At 45.2% G+C, this 14,288-nt stretch overlaps 1 protein-coding gene across 11 annotated transcripts in view; it reads right to left on the bottom strand.

Moving 5' to 3' along the window:
• WNK1 (WNK lysine deficient protein kinase 1) overlaps positions 1–14,288 on the bottom strand; it is a 170,987-nt gene that overhangs the window by 110,825 nt on the left and 45,874 nt on the right. For all 11 annotated transcript variants that reach the window (XM_073320462.2, XM_073320396.2, XM_073320403.2 and 8 more), the window contains exon 2: positions 615–787. In XM_073320462.2, the coding sequence (XP_073176563.1) occupies positions 615–787 (173 nt within the window). The remainder of the gene's footprint in view (positions 1–614; positions 788–14,288) is intronic.

Consider the following 14,288-nt stretch of genomic DNA (forward strand, 5'->3'; position numbering starts at 1 on the left):
ACACCACTACATTTTAAGTGTAAGACGGGGGCGGGGGAGATACAACGAGACTAATAGGTTTCAGAGTAGCAGCCATGTTAGTCTGTATCCGCAAAAAGAACAGGAGTACTTGTGGCACCTTAGAGACTAACAAATTTATTAGTGCATAAGCTTTTGTGGGCTGAAGTCCACTACATCGGATGCATAGAATGGAACATATACATATACACACACACACAGAAGTTGGAAGTTTCCATACAAACTGTAAGAAGCTAATTAGTTAAGATGAGCTATTATCAGCAGGAGAAAAGACACTAATAGGATCACTGCTTGTATCCTCAATCCTTGAAATTAAATATAACTTTCTGCCTGTGTATACTAGAAAGTGGTATGAGACAATTTATCAATCTCACTACCTCAAAGGATGGCCAATTACTCTAATTATGGGGCTAATAGCATCCAACTTGAGCAGTAATTTTAGGATTACAGAGAAAGCTTTAGTTTGCCTCCCTTCCAGCAATGGGTCTTTGGCCTTAGATATTATGAAAAGAAACACTGGTTTCCATTTTATTTCAACTTTCTGATCTCATGGCTAATCATTATCACACACCCCTCTTGTGCTTGAGCTCACTTACGTTTTCAACGTTCCAGATGTCATAAGTTCCGTCACGAGAACAATACATTTCTTTCCCTTCACTGTAGACTCCCAGGAATCATAGAACCGAACAATATTAGGATGCTGGAGCCCTTTCAGCATTTCAGCTTCCTCTTTAAATCTCTGTCGCTCTGACTTTGACAGCTTCCGATCCTAGCAAAAAAAATAAAAAGGTTATATATAAAAACCTATACGAAAATAGTCCACTTTAAACATGGGAAGGGCAGCAAGCTGAAAACGTGACAGGACTCTTGCACGTTAGTAAGATTCTGAAGTCCACTCAGATTTATTCTCTTACAAGCAATTCACTCCACCCAATTGTCATTCAACTGCATATTTCGTGTTTGTTTTTTTTTTAAAAAATGCACTATATAACTGCAGATGCATTCTATTACTTCAGCTTTTTAGCGGATTTAGTAGTTTATGCCATACAATTGCTCTCTAGAGAGTCATTATTCCTAGGGCTTGTCTACACTTACAGCACTATGGCAGCGCAGCTGCACCAATGACGCTGTGCTGCTGTAACACATAGCGAAGACACTACCTATGCCAAAAGGAGAGCTTTTCCTGTCAGCACAGGTACTCCACCTCCCTAAGAGTCAGTAGCTATGTCAATGGGAGAAGTCCTCCTGTCGACAGAGTTATCTACACCAGGGGTTAGGTCGGTATCTTCTACACCCGAGCAATGTAGTTATACCATCATAGGTTTGTAGTATAAACTAGGGCTCACTCATCCTCCGAGTCAGTTATTCTCCCCACCCCCTGGCCAAAAATCAGATTCACAGCTACTATTGCTTAGGGGAAGCGGATACAGTGGTCCAATACATTTAAGGATACCCAAACATTAAGAAATATGCTTCAGAATTGCCTCTTTTGTATGCAGACTAAACATGTTAGTATTTCCCTGCTGCAAGCAGATCAATATCAAGAGTATAGGACTGAACTCTACATTTAGAGATTTAGGATTGGTCCACACCTAAAACTTAGTTAACACCCCTGACTGACAGCTAGTTCGACCTCTCTCTTGGGTGAGAAAAAGTATGCCAACCTAAGCCCCATTACAGACACTGCTATGTTAATGGAAGAATTCTTGCATCAGCCTAACTACCAGCTCTTACGAGGATGGATTCACTACAGTACTTTGAAGTCGCAGCTCGGGCTCTGAAGCCTACAGGAGGAAGGTTGGTCTTCAGAGTGCGAGCCGCAACTTCAAAACATTGTTTCTACAGCTACTTTTAGAGGACTAGTCCAAGCCCCAATAGTCTGAATCCATCAACCTGGGCTAGAAGGCTCGCTCCAAAATGTTAAGTAGATATTCCCTAAATGTGACTTCCCAATAGTATTCAGGCTATATCTATACTACAGCAGCGCAGCTGCACCAATGTAGGGCTTCTGGTGAAGACCTGTAGATTGGTATAATTTACTTCACTCAGAAGTGTGAACAAAGTAACTTGTAGTGTAGACACAGCCACAGCCATGCTAATCTCTCCAAACTATCCTTTATTCAGTTAGAGATCTTTAACTATTTCAAAAAGTCTCTCCACTGAAGCCTTATGTTATGGAGGAACTGAGGCTATTTTCCAGATGGAACATTATAATTTAAAGACAAGTGCAAGAAGTGTAAAGATATTCCAGATGAAAATGAGGAAAAAAAAAAAAAATCAAACACGGTATGTGAGCCAATTTTCAATGGCACGCTGCTGTCTGTCAGGGACCCCAGCAGACAGCAGCGTGCCACTAAAATCCTGCCCGGCCCAGCCCGCTCTTCTCCACCCCCCTGTTCTCTCCTTGCAGGGCAGGCAAACTTCTCCCTTGTCCCCCAGTGTGCTGGGTTCCTGCCCCTCCTTCTCTCCCTCCCTGCCACCGATCAGCTGACAACCCTTGCTACGGAGGGGGAGAGGGAAAAGCGGAGCCACAGCGCGCTCACGCTCTCTGCTCCGGGGACCTTGTGGAAGGGGGTGGAATCGACATATCCCCTCCAGCCCCCTGTCGTGAGCCACTCAGGACAGGGGGCTGGGAGCACCCCCACAACCCCCCCCCCACACACACACCCCCAGCCCTCTGCCCTGACTCCTGCACCCCGCCACACACATACACCCAGCCCTCTGCCCTGACTCCTGCACCCCCCCACATACATATACCCAGCCCTCTGCCCTGACTCCTGCACCCCCACACACACACATACACCCAGCCCTCTGCCCTGACTCCTGCACCCCCCACACACACACACCCAGCCCCGACTCCTGCACCCCGACACTCCATGCCCTGACTTGTGCACCCCCCACATCCCCACCCACACCCTGAGCACCAAATGGGAGCTGCCGAGGTAAGCGCTCCACACCCAGACCTCCTGCCCCAACCCTGAGCCCCCTCCCTCATTCTAGCTCCTGGCCAGACCCTGCACCCCAACCCCCAGCCCTGTGCTCAGCACACTCCCATCCTCATCTCAGTGCAGAGAGAGGAAGAGAATGGCTAGAACCAGGGAGAAGGTAGGTACCTACTCTATGTGGACAGGGCTGGGACCCCAGACCGGCAGCGGGGCCGGCAGGAGCCAGCGGATGGACCCCCAGACCGGCCGCCAGCCCCGCTCAGCCCGCTGCTGGTCTGGAGTTCTGGCTGCCGGCCCCTTGCCAGCTGGAACCCCAGGCCGGCAGCAGGCTGAGCGGGCCAGCAGTGTAAGATCAGCATTTTAATTTAATTTTAAATGACGCTTCTTAAACATTTTGAAAACCTTGTTTACATACAATAGTTTAGTTATATAATATGTAGACTTATAGCAAGAGACCCTCTAAAAAACGTTAAAATGAATTATTGGCACACGAAACCTTAAATTAAAAGTGAATAAATGAAGACTTGGCACATCACTTCTAAAAGGTTGTCGACCCCGAGTTATATATACTGCTCACCATTACCTACTTTGTAAAAACTACTCAGCCACAATGGCCTACTTTAAAACATGTGCATCTCAAATACTGAATTATATTTTATAATCCTGTTTGAGCATTATCGTAAAACAAAAGAATGAAGTGATATGACTGAAGGGTCATATGACAAGTTATTTGGCTTATAGGTAACTTAACATTCAATATTTCTAATTCTTCCCATTTCAGGAATGAATGTATGCCAATTATGGTTACTTTCCAAGTAAAAACAGAGCATACATGCTTACTGCATGTGTGTCTTTGGCAAGTGTATGTTTATAGGTCTCATGTCACTGTATGTCTCAAGTGTAGATTTGATTTTGCAGTCTGACTGAAACTAATAAGACCTTTCTGTTGCCTAAAAATAAGACAGACAGTAAAGACTCCAGGTAAGGACCAGTTAAAGATTAAATAGCATTTCTTTCTACAATATGAATGAATGACAGTAAAAGCAACGCATCACATTTTTAAACACACAATCAACATATCCGTGTATCAGCAGAACTGCATCATATACACATGCTTCCTGGCAGAAGCCCTCAATATTTGGGCCAGCACATAAAACCTCCAATATGAGACTCTCTGCTCTCAATATCAGGTGTACCATGTTCCTTGCCACTGCTCCACAGCCTTGACTCCAAATATAGATACTTTTAAGAAAAATTATATAATAATATAATATATACGTACTTGTGTTGAGACTACACAATAAATATTTGTTTTTGGACAATCTGCAAACTAAACTCGTTTCAGTACGTGAATATTTAGACTGTACTTTAGACCAGCTTTTATTACTGAAAAAGTCTATCAAGCTTTTAAGTTTATTATAAACAATTATAGCCACAAACTTAGCAAAACCATTCAAGATTAAGTCAGGAAATAACCTTATTTCTCTCTACTACTGTCTTGAGTTTCTCTATTAAAATTGGCTTAAAACATTCCCAATGCTATAATTTTCTAGGTGTATAGTATTCATCAGAATGCATTTGTAAAAATAAACTTTATGCTACCTAAAGTGCTTTATTACAAACTTTGCTAAAATCAGTTTTAGACCATTATATTAAGTTCTCATATTGTAAATACCTTACATCTCATCCCAAACTCAGATGATTCAACTTCCTCACATCATTGCAATACTACCACCAAAGCTCAAAAGAGAATTTAACTAATGTTGCTCCTGGTTACATACATACCCATAATGGGCATGCATAAGTTGAGCCATTTTGTCCTCACTGGTTACATCAATGCTGATGTCATGTCCCTATAGATATAACTGTTGTGCTGAAGACAGACACTCAACACTGAGCACTGGCAGGAAGTCATGGCAAAAGCAGTGAAGTGAGTAATTAAGCATCTGCTTAAGAAGTCATGCTGCGCTAATAGTTTGGGACACATTTGCACACTTAATGCATGCCAGCAAGTTTCAAGCTGGGGTAAGTAGTTGTATTTTCACAATGGAAGGAAAATAAGGAGGGGGAGGCCTTAAGTTTTGCTGCTCCAGTATTCTAATGCAATATTATCTTCAAAGACATATGGGGAAAGGGCAGAGGGAGGAGACACCACTTGTCCACTGAACCACCAGTAAGTACCAACTTTACCTTAATACTATTCTAGAGCAGGTCTACACTTAAAATGCTGAAGCGGTGCAGCTAGTAGCACTTCAGTAAAGACTACTACACCAACGGGAGCTAATTCACCTCCATGACACACAGTAGCTATATCAACAGGAAAAGCCCTCCTGCAGACCTAGTGCTGTCTACACTGAGGGCTAGGTCAGTATAACTGCATCACTCAAGCATGTGGATTTTTCACACCCAAGTGACATAGTTATACTGATAAAAAGAAAAGGAGGACTTGTGGCACCTTAGAGACTAACAAATTTATTTGAGCACAAGCTTTCGTGAGCTACAGCTCACTTCATCGGATGCATTCAGTCGAAAGCTTACGCTCAAATAAATTTGTTAGACTCTAAGGTACCACAAGTCCTCCTTTTCTTTTTGTGCATACAGACTAAGCCTATGTCTACACTACGAAATCAGGTCGAATTTATAGAAGTCGGTTTTTTAGAAATCGGTTTTATATATTCGAGTGTGTGTGTCCCCACAGAAAATGCTCTAAGTGCATTAAGTGCATTAACTCGGCGGAGTGCTTCCACAGTACCGAGGCTAGCGTCGACTTCCGGAGTGTTGCACTGTGGGTGGCTATCGCACAGTTCCCGCAGTCTCCGCTGCCCATTGGAATTCTGGGTTGAGATCCCAATGCCTGATGGGGCTAAAACATTGTTGCGGGTGGTTCTGGGTACATATCGTCAGGCCCCCGTTCCTTCCCTCCCTCCCTCCGTGAAAGCAAGGGCAGACAATTGTTTTGCGCCTTTTTTCCTGAGTTACCTGTGCAGACGCCATACCACGGCAAGCATGGAGCCCGCTCAGATAACCATCACAGTATGTCTCCTGGGTGCTGGCAGACACGGTACTGCATTGCTACACAGTAGCAGCAACCCATTGCCTTCTGGCAGCAGACGGTGCAAAATGACTGGTAGCCGTCATCGTCATGTCCGAGGTGCTCCTGGCTGCGTCGGCCGGGAGCGCCTGGACAGACATGGGCGCAGGGAGTAAGTTTGGAGTGACTTGACCAGGTCATTCTCTTTAGTCCTGCAGTCAGTCCTATTGAACCGTCTTATGGTGAGCAGGCAGGCGATATGGATTGCTAGCAGTCGTGCTGTACCATCTTCTGTCAGGCAGGCAAGAGATGAGGATAACTAGCAGTCGTATTGCACCATCTTCTGCTGAGGGCCATGAGATGTGGATGGCTTGCAGTCCTTCTGCACCGTCTGCTGCCCGCCAAAGATGTAAAAGATAGATGGAGTGGATCAAAACAAGAAATAGACCAGATTTGTTTTGTACCCATTTGCTTCCCCCCCTTCCCCTATCTAGGAGACTCATTCCTCTAGGTCACACTGCAGTCACTCACAGAGAAGGTGCAACAAGGTAAATCTAGCCACGTATCAATCAGAGGCCAGACTAACCTCATTGTTCCAATAAGAACCATTTCTTATTGGAACCCTCCATGAAGTCCTGCCTGAAATACTCCTTGATGTAAAGCCACCCCCTTCGTTGATTTTAGCTCCCTGAAGCCAACCCTATAAGCCGTGTCCTCAGTCGCCCCTCCCTGCGTCAGAGCAACAGCAAACAATCGTGCATCTGAGTTGAGAGTGCTGTCCAGAGCAGTCACAATGGAGCACTCTGATGGGGCTAAAACATTGTCATGGGTGGTTCTGGGTACATATCGTCAGGCCCCCGTTCCCTCCCTCCCTCCGTGAAAGCAAGGGCAGACAATCGCTTCGTGCCTTTTTTCTGTGCGGACGCCATACCAAGGCAAGCATGGAGGCCACTCAGCTCACTTTGACAATTAGGAGCACATTAAACACCACACACATTATCCAGCAGTATATGTAGCACCAGAACCTGGCAGAGCGATACTGGGCGAGGAGGCGATGTCAGCACGGTCACGTGAGTGATCAGGACATGGACACATTTCTCTGAAAGCATGGGCCCTGCCAATGCATGCATCATGGTGCTAATGGGGCAGGTTCATGCTGTGGAACGCCGATTCTGGGCTCGGGAAACAAGCACAGACTGGTGGGACCGCATAGTGTTGCGGGTCTGGGACGATTCCCAGTGGCTGCAAAACTTTCGCATGCGTAAGGGCACTTTCATGGAACTTTGTGACTTGCTTTCCCCTGCCCTGAAGCGCATGAATACCAAGGTGAGAGCAGCCCTCACAGTTAAGCGAGTGGTGATAGCCCTGTGGAAGCTTGCAATGCCAGACAGCTACCGGTCAGTTGGGAATCAAATCTACTGTTGGGGCTGCTGCGATGCAAATAGCCAAACGCAATCAAAGATCTGCTGATATCAAGGGTAGTGACCCTGGGAAATGTGCAGGTCATAGTGGATGTCTTTGCTGCAATGGGATTCCCTAACTGTGGTGGGGCCATAGACGGAACCCATATCCCTATCTTGGCTCTGGAGCACCAAGCCGGCGAGTACATAAACCACAAGGGGTACTTTTCAATAGTGCTGCAAGCTCTGGTGGATCACAAGGGATGTTTCACCAACATCAACGTGGGATGGCCGGGAAAGGTGCATGATGCTCGCATCTTCAGGAACTCTGGTCTGTTAAAGGGACTTTATTCCCAGACCAGAAAGTAACTGTTGGGGACGTTGAAATGCCTATATGTATCCTTGGGGACCCAGCCTACCCCTTAATGCCATGGCTCATGAAGCCGTACACAGGCAGCCTGGACAGTAGTCAGGAGCTGTTCAACTACAGGCTGAGCAAGTGCAGAATGGTGGTAGAATGTGCATTTGGACGTTTAAAGGCACGCTGGCGCAGTTTACTGACTCGCTTAGACCTCAGCGAAACCAATATTCCCACTGTTATTACTGCTTGCTGTGTGCTCCACAATATCTGTGAGAGTAAGGGGGAGACGTTTATGGTGGGGTGGGAGGTTGAGGCAAATCGCCTGGCTTCTGGTTACATGCAGCCAGACACCAGGGCAGTTAGAAGAGCACAGGAGGGTGTGGTACGCATCAGAGAAGCTTTGAAAACCAGTTTCATGACTGGCCAGGCTACGGTGTGAAAGTTCTCTTTGTTTCTCCTTGATGAAACCCCCCGCCCCTTGGTTCACTCTACTTCCCTGCAAGCTAACCACCTTCCCCTCCTCCCTTTAATCATTGCTTGCAGAGGCAATAAAGTCATTGTTGCTTCACATTCATGCATTCTTTATTCATTCATCACACAAATAGGGGGACGACTACCAAGGTAGCCCAGGAGGGGTGGTGGAGGAGGGAAGGAAAATGCCACACAGCACTTTAAAAGTTTACAACTTTAAAATTTATTGAATGCCAGCCTTCTTTTTTTTTGGGCAATCCTCTGTGGCAGAGTGGCTGGTTGGCCGGTGGCCCCCCCACCGCGTTCTTGGGCGTCTGGGTGTGGAGGCTATGGAACTTGGGGAGGAGGGCGGTTGGTTACACAGGGGCTATAGTGGCAGTCTGTGCTCCAGCTGCCTTTGCTGCAGCTCAACAATACACTGGAGCATACTGGTTTGGTCCTCCAGCAGCCTCAGCATTGAATCCTGCCTCCTCTCATCATGTTGCCGCCACATTTGAGCTTCAGCCCTCTCTTCAGCCCGTCATCTCTCCTCCCGGTCATTTTGTGCTTTCCTGCACTCCACGCATTCGTCTGTGCTCTGTCAGTGTGGGAGGACAGCATGAGCTCAGAGAACATTTCATCACAAGGGTGTTTTTTTTTCTTTCTAATCTTCACTAGCCTCTGGGAAGGAGAAGATCCTGTGATCATTGAAACACATGCAGCTGGTGGAGAAAAAAAAAAGGGACAGCGGTATTTAAAAAGACACATTTTATAAAACAGTGGCTACACTCTTTCAGGGTAAACCTTGCTGTTAACATTACATACATACAACATGACAAGGTCGCATTTTGCCTCCCCCTACCGCGTGGCTACCCCCTCAACCCTCCCCCCTCCCCGTGGCTAACAGCGGGGAACATTTCTGTTCAGCCACAGGTAAACTGCGAGCAGGAACGGGCTCCTTTGAGTGTCCCCTGAAGAAAAGCACCCTATTTCAACCAGGTGACCATGAATGATATCTCACTCTCCTGAGGGTAACAGGGAGATAAAGAACGGATGTTGTTTGAATGCCAGCAAACATACACTGCAATGCTTTGTTGTACAATGATTCCCAAGTACGTGTTACTGGCCTGGAGTGGTAAAGTGTCCTACCATGGAGGACGCAATAAGGCTGCCCTCTCCAGAAACCTTTTGCAAAGGCTTTGGGAGTACATCCAGGAGAGCCACGAATGCCAGGGCAAAGTAATCCTTTCACATGCTTGCTTTTAAACCATGTATAGTATTTTAAAAGGTACACTCACCGGAGGACCCTTCTCTGCCTGCCAGGTCCAGGAGGCAGCATTGGGTGGGTTCGGGGGGGTACTGGCTCCAGGTCCAGGGTGAGAAACAGTTCCTGGCTGTTGGGAAAACCGGTTTCTCCAGTTGCTTGCTGTGAGCTATCTTCTTAGTCCCCAAAACCTGCTTCCGTGTTGCCTCCATCTCCATTGAAGGTATCAAACAACACGGCTGGGGTAGTGGTGGCTGAACCCCCTAAAATGGCATGCAGCTCATCATAGAAGCGGCATGTTTGGGGCTCTGACCCGGAGCGGCCGTTCGCCTCTCTGGTTTTCTGGTAGGCTTGCCTCAGCTCCTTCAGTTTCACGCGGCACTGCTTCGGGTCCCTGTTATGGCCTCTGTCCTTCATGCCCTGGGAGATTTTCACAAAGGTTTTGGCATTTCGAAAACTGGAACGGAGTTCTGATAGCACGGATTCCTCTCCCCATACAGCGATCAGATCCCGTACCTCCCGTTCAGTCCATGCTGGAGCTCTTTTGCGATTCTGGGACTCCATCATGGTCACCTCTGCTGATGAGCTCTGCATGGTCACCTGCAGCTTGCCACGCTGGCCAAACAGGAAATGAGATTCCGAAGTTCGCAGTTCTTTTCCTGTCTACCTGGCCAGTGCATCTGAGTTGAGAGTGCTGTCCAGAGAGGTCACAATGGAGCACTCTGGGATAGCTCCCGGAGGCCAATACCGTTGAATTGTGTCCACAGTACCCCAAATTCGACCCAGCAAGGCCGATTTAAGCACTAATCCACTTGTCAGGGGTGAAGTAAGGAAATCGATTTTAAGAGCCCTTTAAGTCGAAATAAAGGGCTTCATCATGTGGACGGGTGCAGGTTTACATCAATTTAACGCTGCTAAATTCGACCTAAAGTCCTAGTGTAGACCAGGGCTATGACGGCTGCTACTCTGAAACCAGTTATACTGATATAACTCTGTAGTGTAGACCTGGCTTTAATCACATTAGTTTCCCTTCCACTCTCCATATTCACACCCACAACTGCTACAAGCCTTAAGATTCCCCTCACTGTTGAGACATATCCATGCAGGCTTATAGCAGAAACATGTTGATATTTAGAGGTTAATTTTTCAAGAGCACACGCACAATTGTGTGCTTAGTTTGTGCACATGCAGATATTACCAAACCATGTATTTGCACACTCCCCAAAGGGCTAGTTATGTACCAAACTGGTCATTTGCACATGCAACAAACTGCCTTTAGTTGTGCATAACTTGTATTTTAAAAAATTAGTCCCCTAATACTGTAACAACTGGCACAAGTTTAATATTAGCCTTTTTACGTTTCTAGAGCCTAAAACCTATTAGTTCTATAGTAGACTTTTGTGTGTGAAGATGAGCTACAGCAACTCCCATCACATATTCACCTTTCGACACTCTTCTGTCGAAACTGAGCTGTCTGAGGGAGTGTCTACATTTACAGCGGCACAGCTGCACCAGTGCAGCTGTGCCAATGTAGTGCTTAGTGAAGACACTACCTACACCAATGGGAGAGCTTCTAACATCAGTATAGGTACTTCACCTCCCCAGCAGGTTGTAACTATGTCAACAGGAGAAGCCCTCCCGTCGACATATCACTGTCTACAGATCAGTGGTTAGGTTGATATAACTACGTTGTTCAGGCGTGTGGATTTTCCACACCCAAGTGAGGCAGTTAGACATTTGTTTGTAGTGTAGACGGGGGTGAGTCTGTGAAAACCTGACAGCCTCTATCTTAAGGTCCCTAATCTTCCTTGTACAAACATACCACTTCAGGAAAAGCAATAGTCTTAATAGCCACTGTTGCTGAACAATTGGACACCTTTATTGAATCCATGAAATAGTCCACCTATCCCCCACCCCCGATGTGGCCAATCCTGTTAGAGAGGTACCATTAGGCATGAAAGCTATGAAAAAAAGTGGCAAGATGAAAGAATTAAACAGAAATCACTAATATTGACATACAAGAAACTTCTTTAAGACAGTGGTTCTCAACTTTTTCTACATCAGGACTCCTCCCCCTGCCATCTAGCCAAGATGGAGCTAGAATGCCCTCACTTTCAAGAATACGGGAAGGGCAGGGTTATGATCTCTAGGTTGAGAACCTATACTGCAGGAGAATCATTACCCCAATTCTACCTATCTTAACTGAACATAAAAATTTCCATTTTTTGTAGATTCCACATATTTGATGACTGTCAAGGCATGTTACAAAGCTCATCTTTTATCTCCCAAAATTTGAAACGGGAAGTATTGTACTTAAGGGTGGGAAACTGAGGGAGAAGAGCAGATTGTTTGTGGCAGGTTGTTTAAGATAAATTCCTGCACTTGGGTTAAGGGATTTCAAGGGCACCTGAATTATATGGACAGAAGCCCTATTTAGCATTTTTGTAAATCTGAATAGGCATCTAAAGTGATCGTTTCAGCACATACCTACTGCTCTGAGTCACTAGCAATTCCAGGTATTCTGACTAGATGTTTAAAAGCCAGCAGGTTAACATTAACCAACTGCAAGTAGGGTAAGTAAAGGAATAAGTCAAGCACCCAGAACACACACACACACACACACACACACACACAAAGAGGAAAGCAACTGAAAGGTGTTTGCACTCAATTCAGCAGTATAGATCCAATTTTAGTGAAAGGAGAAACTATGAACAACAGAAAGGACTGGAAACTTGACATCCTTCACTTCAATGAGTTAATAGAAACCCATGCTACTGTAACTATAAGCACCCTTTAAGTGGGGGAAAATGGCTCGTTCACTGAAATGGAAAAAACTTACTTGAGCAAAAACAGCTAAGACTACTTAGGACAGAATAAAGCAAACATCAAAATCTAGAATTTAGAAGAAATAATGCAGTCATTTGGTATCTTCAAGCCATTGGGGTACACAGGCAAGACAAACAAGCAGTTAAATCCATTTTAGGAAGTGAAATTGAGAAGGGTTTGACAGCCTGTATATTTAGTGTTGCATAAAATGGACAGCATTGTTCTTCCTGAATTGATATCTACCCCCAAGGTCTCAGTGTCATATCCCAACCACAGGGTTGCCTTCAGAACAAACTGGAGCAGATGCATCAAGCCTACACTGTTCATTTCATTCATTCCTTTCCACCTACATTAAATTGTTTTGACAAGCCAGAACAAAAAAGCAAGGCTACCCAGCACATGACTTGAACTTCTGTAGAGCCAGGGTCCTGGAACAGAGACACGCAGCAAGAGAAACAATTGTTCAGCTCAGTACCATTCAATTTTTTTTTCTTGGCAGATGCTATTTATCCATGTATTTTCCATTGCAATTTCTTTCAGTTGGGAGACAGATGGCTGTATCAGAGCTGTTGTACATTGTGCAATGACTGGTAAAACATTTGAAAGACCCACTTTAGTCAGCCATGCCAAGCAAGATATAGCCTCACCAACTCCTTTCCCTCTTGCATTATGTTCGTACATTGAAAACACTAACTGAAACAACCATCACCCTCCCCTCTAAGGTACCTTATATGAGGCACTGACACAGATAATGCAGTAGCTTAAGTTCCCATAAAAATACTTGCCTCTTGGCAGCCCAAAGTATGCACACATCCAGTGAACATTTACGGCTGGGTCTTGATATGTTTTATTTGGCTTTCCTGTTTTTAGGGACAGTTAATACATTTGAGATCCCCAATAGGTAGCTTCATGTACAATGAAAGGAAAGGGGATTGCTAAACATATCGTTTAACCAATATGTGTATGTTACCACTGCCTTTTAGATCATGAAATACTACAGTGGACTGGGCCACATTCTGAATCAACTCAACAGTTCATTCTGTCTGGAAAATCCACATGTCAGCATCTCTCTGTAGCCTTTCTTCTGAGTACATAATTTGGAGAGGTTCAGGGTTGGGTAGTGGCGGAGTTCAGTATTTCCCTTTTTGTAATAGTCAATACTAAAACAGAATAGTAAGCCTTCTAACACAAGTGATTGTTTACACTTACAGTAAAGCCTAGCTTGGTTTACATCTGACAGACAGCTATTCAAACAGAGCTACATATTGCAGCCACATTGCACTTTGCTCTACCAAAAACTAACACAGAAGCAGTGAACAGGATAATGCACAGCAAAATTCTTATACAATAGAAGGACTTGCAAATAATTTTTAATTGTTATCAGTTTTCTGCCTACTTGCTTGTAACAACCAAACAATCAGGTTTTTTTGACACCTGTACACAATGCTGTGGAACACAGGGGACTGGCAGGAAGAAAGCAATTGCCTAGAAGAAAGTTCTAGTATAGAGGGAACAAAGCAGGACAACAAAAGTGTTCACATTAGGTCTTTTTTTAACCTTAGTTCGTTCATCTCATTTCACAAAGTCAAGAGAGAGCTTAGACTTAGGGTCCAATTCTTTATATACACCTTTCACATATCACTAGGTTATTTCCCTCAATGAAAAACTGCACCCCAAATGGGCCTTCACGTAGACAGCTAGAGACCAAGCTCCTGTCAGTTGCTATATTCATGAAATACCAAATGAGCAAGTTCTGAGTTGTCAGGGGTCCCTCCCCACACTCAACTCTAGAGTACAGATGTGAGGACTCGCATGAAAGACCCCCTAATCTTATTTCTACCAGCTCAGGTTAAAAACTTCCCGAAGGCACAAATCCTTTCTTGTCCTTGGATGGGTACTGCTGCCACCACCAAGTGAGTTAGACAAAGATTCAGGAAGAGGATGCTCAGAGTTAGTTTCCTTAAAATATCCCCCCAAGCCCCTTCACCCCCTT

The sequence above is a fragment of the Lepidochelys kempii genome, chromosome 1, assembly GCF_965140285.1.
Source record: "Lepidochelys kempii isolate rLepKem1 chromosome 1, rLepKem1.hap1, whole genome shotgun sequence".
Lineage (NCBI taxonomy): Eukaryota > Metazoa > Chordata > Testudines > Cheloniidae > Lepidochelys > Lepidochelys kempii.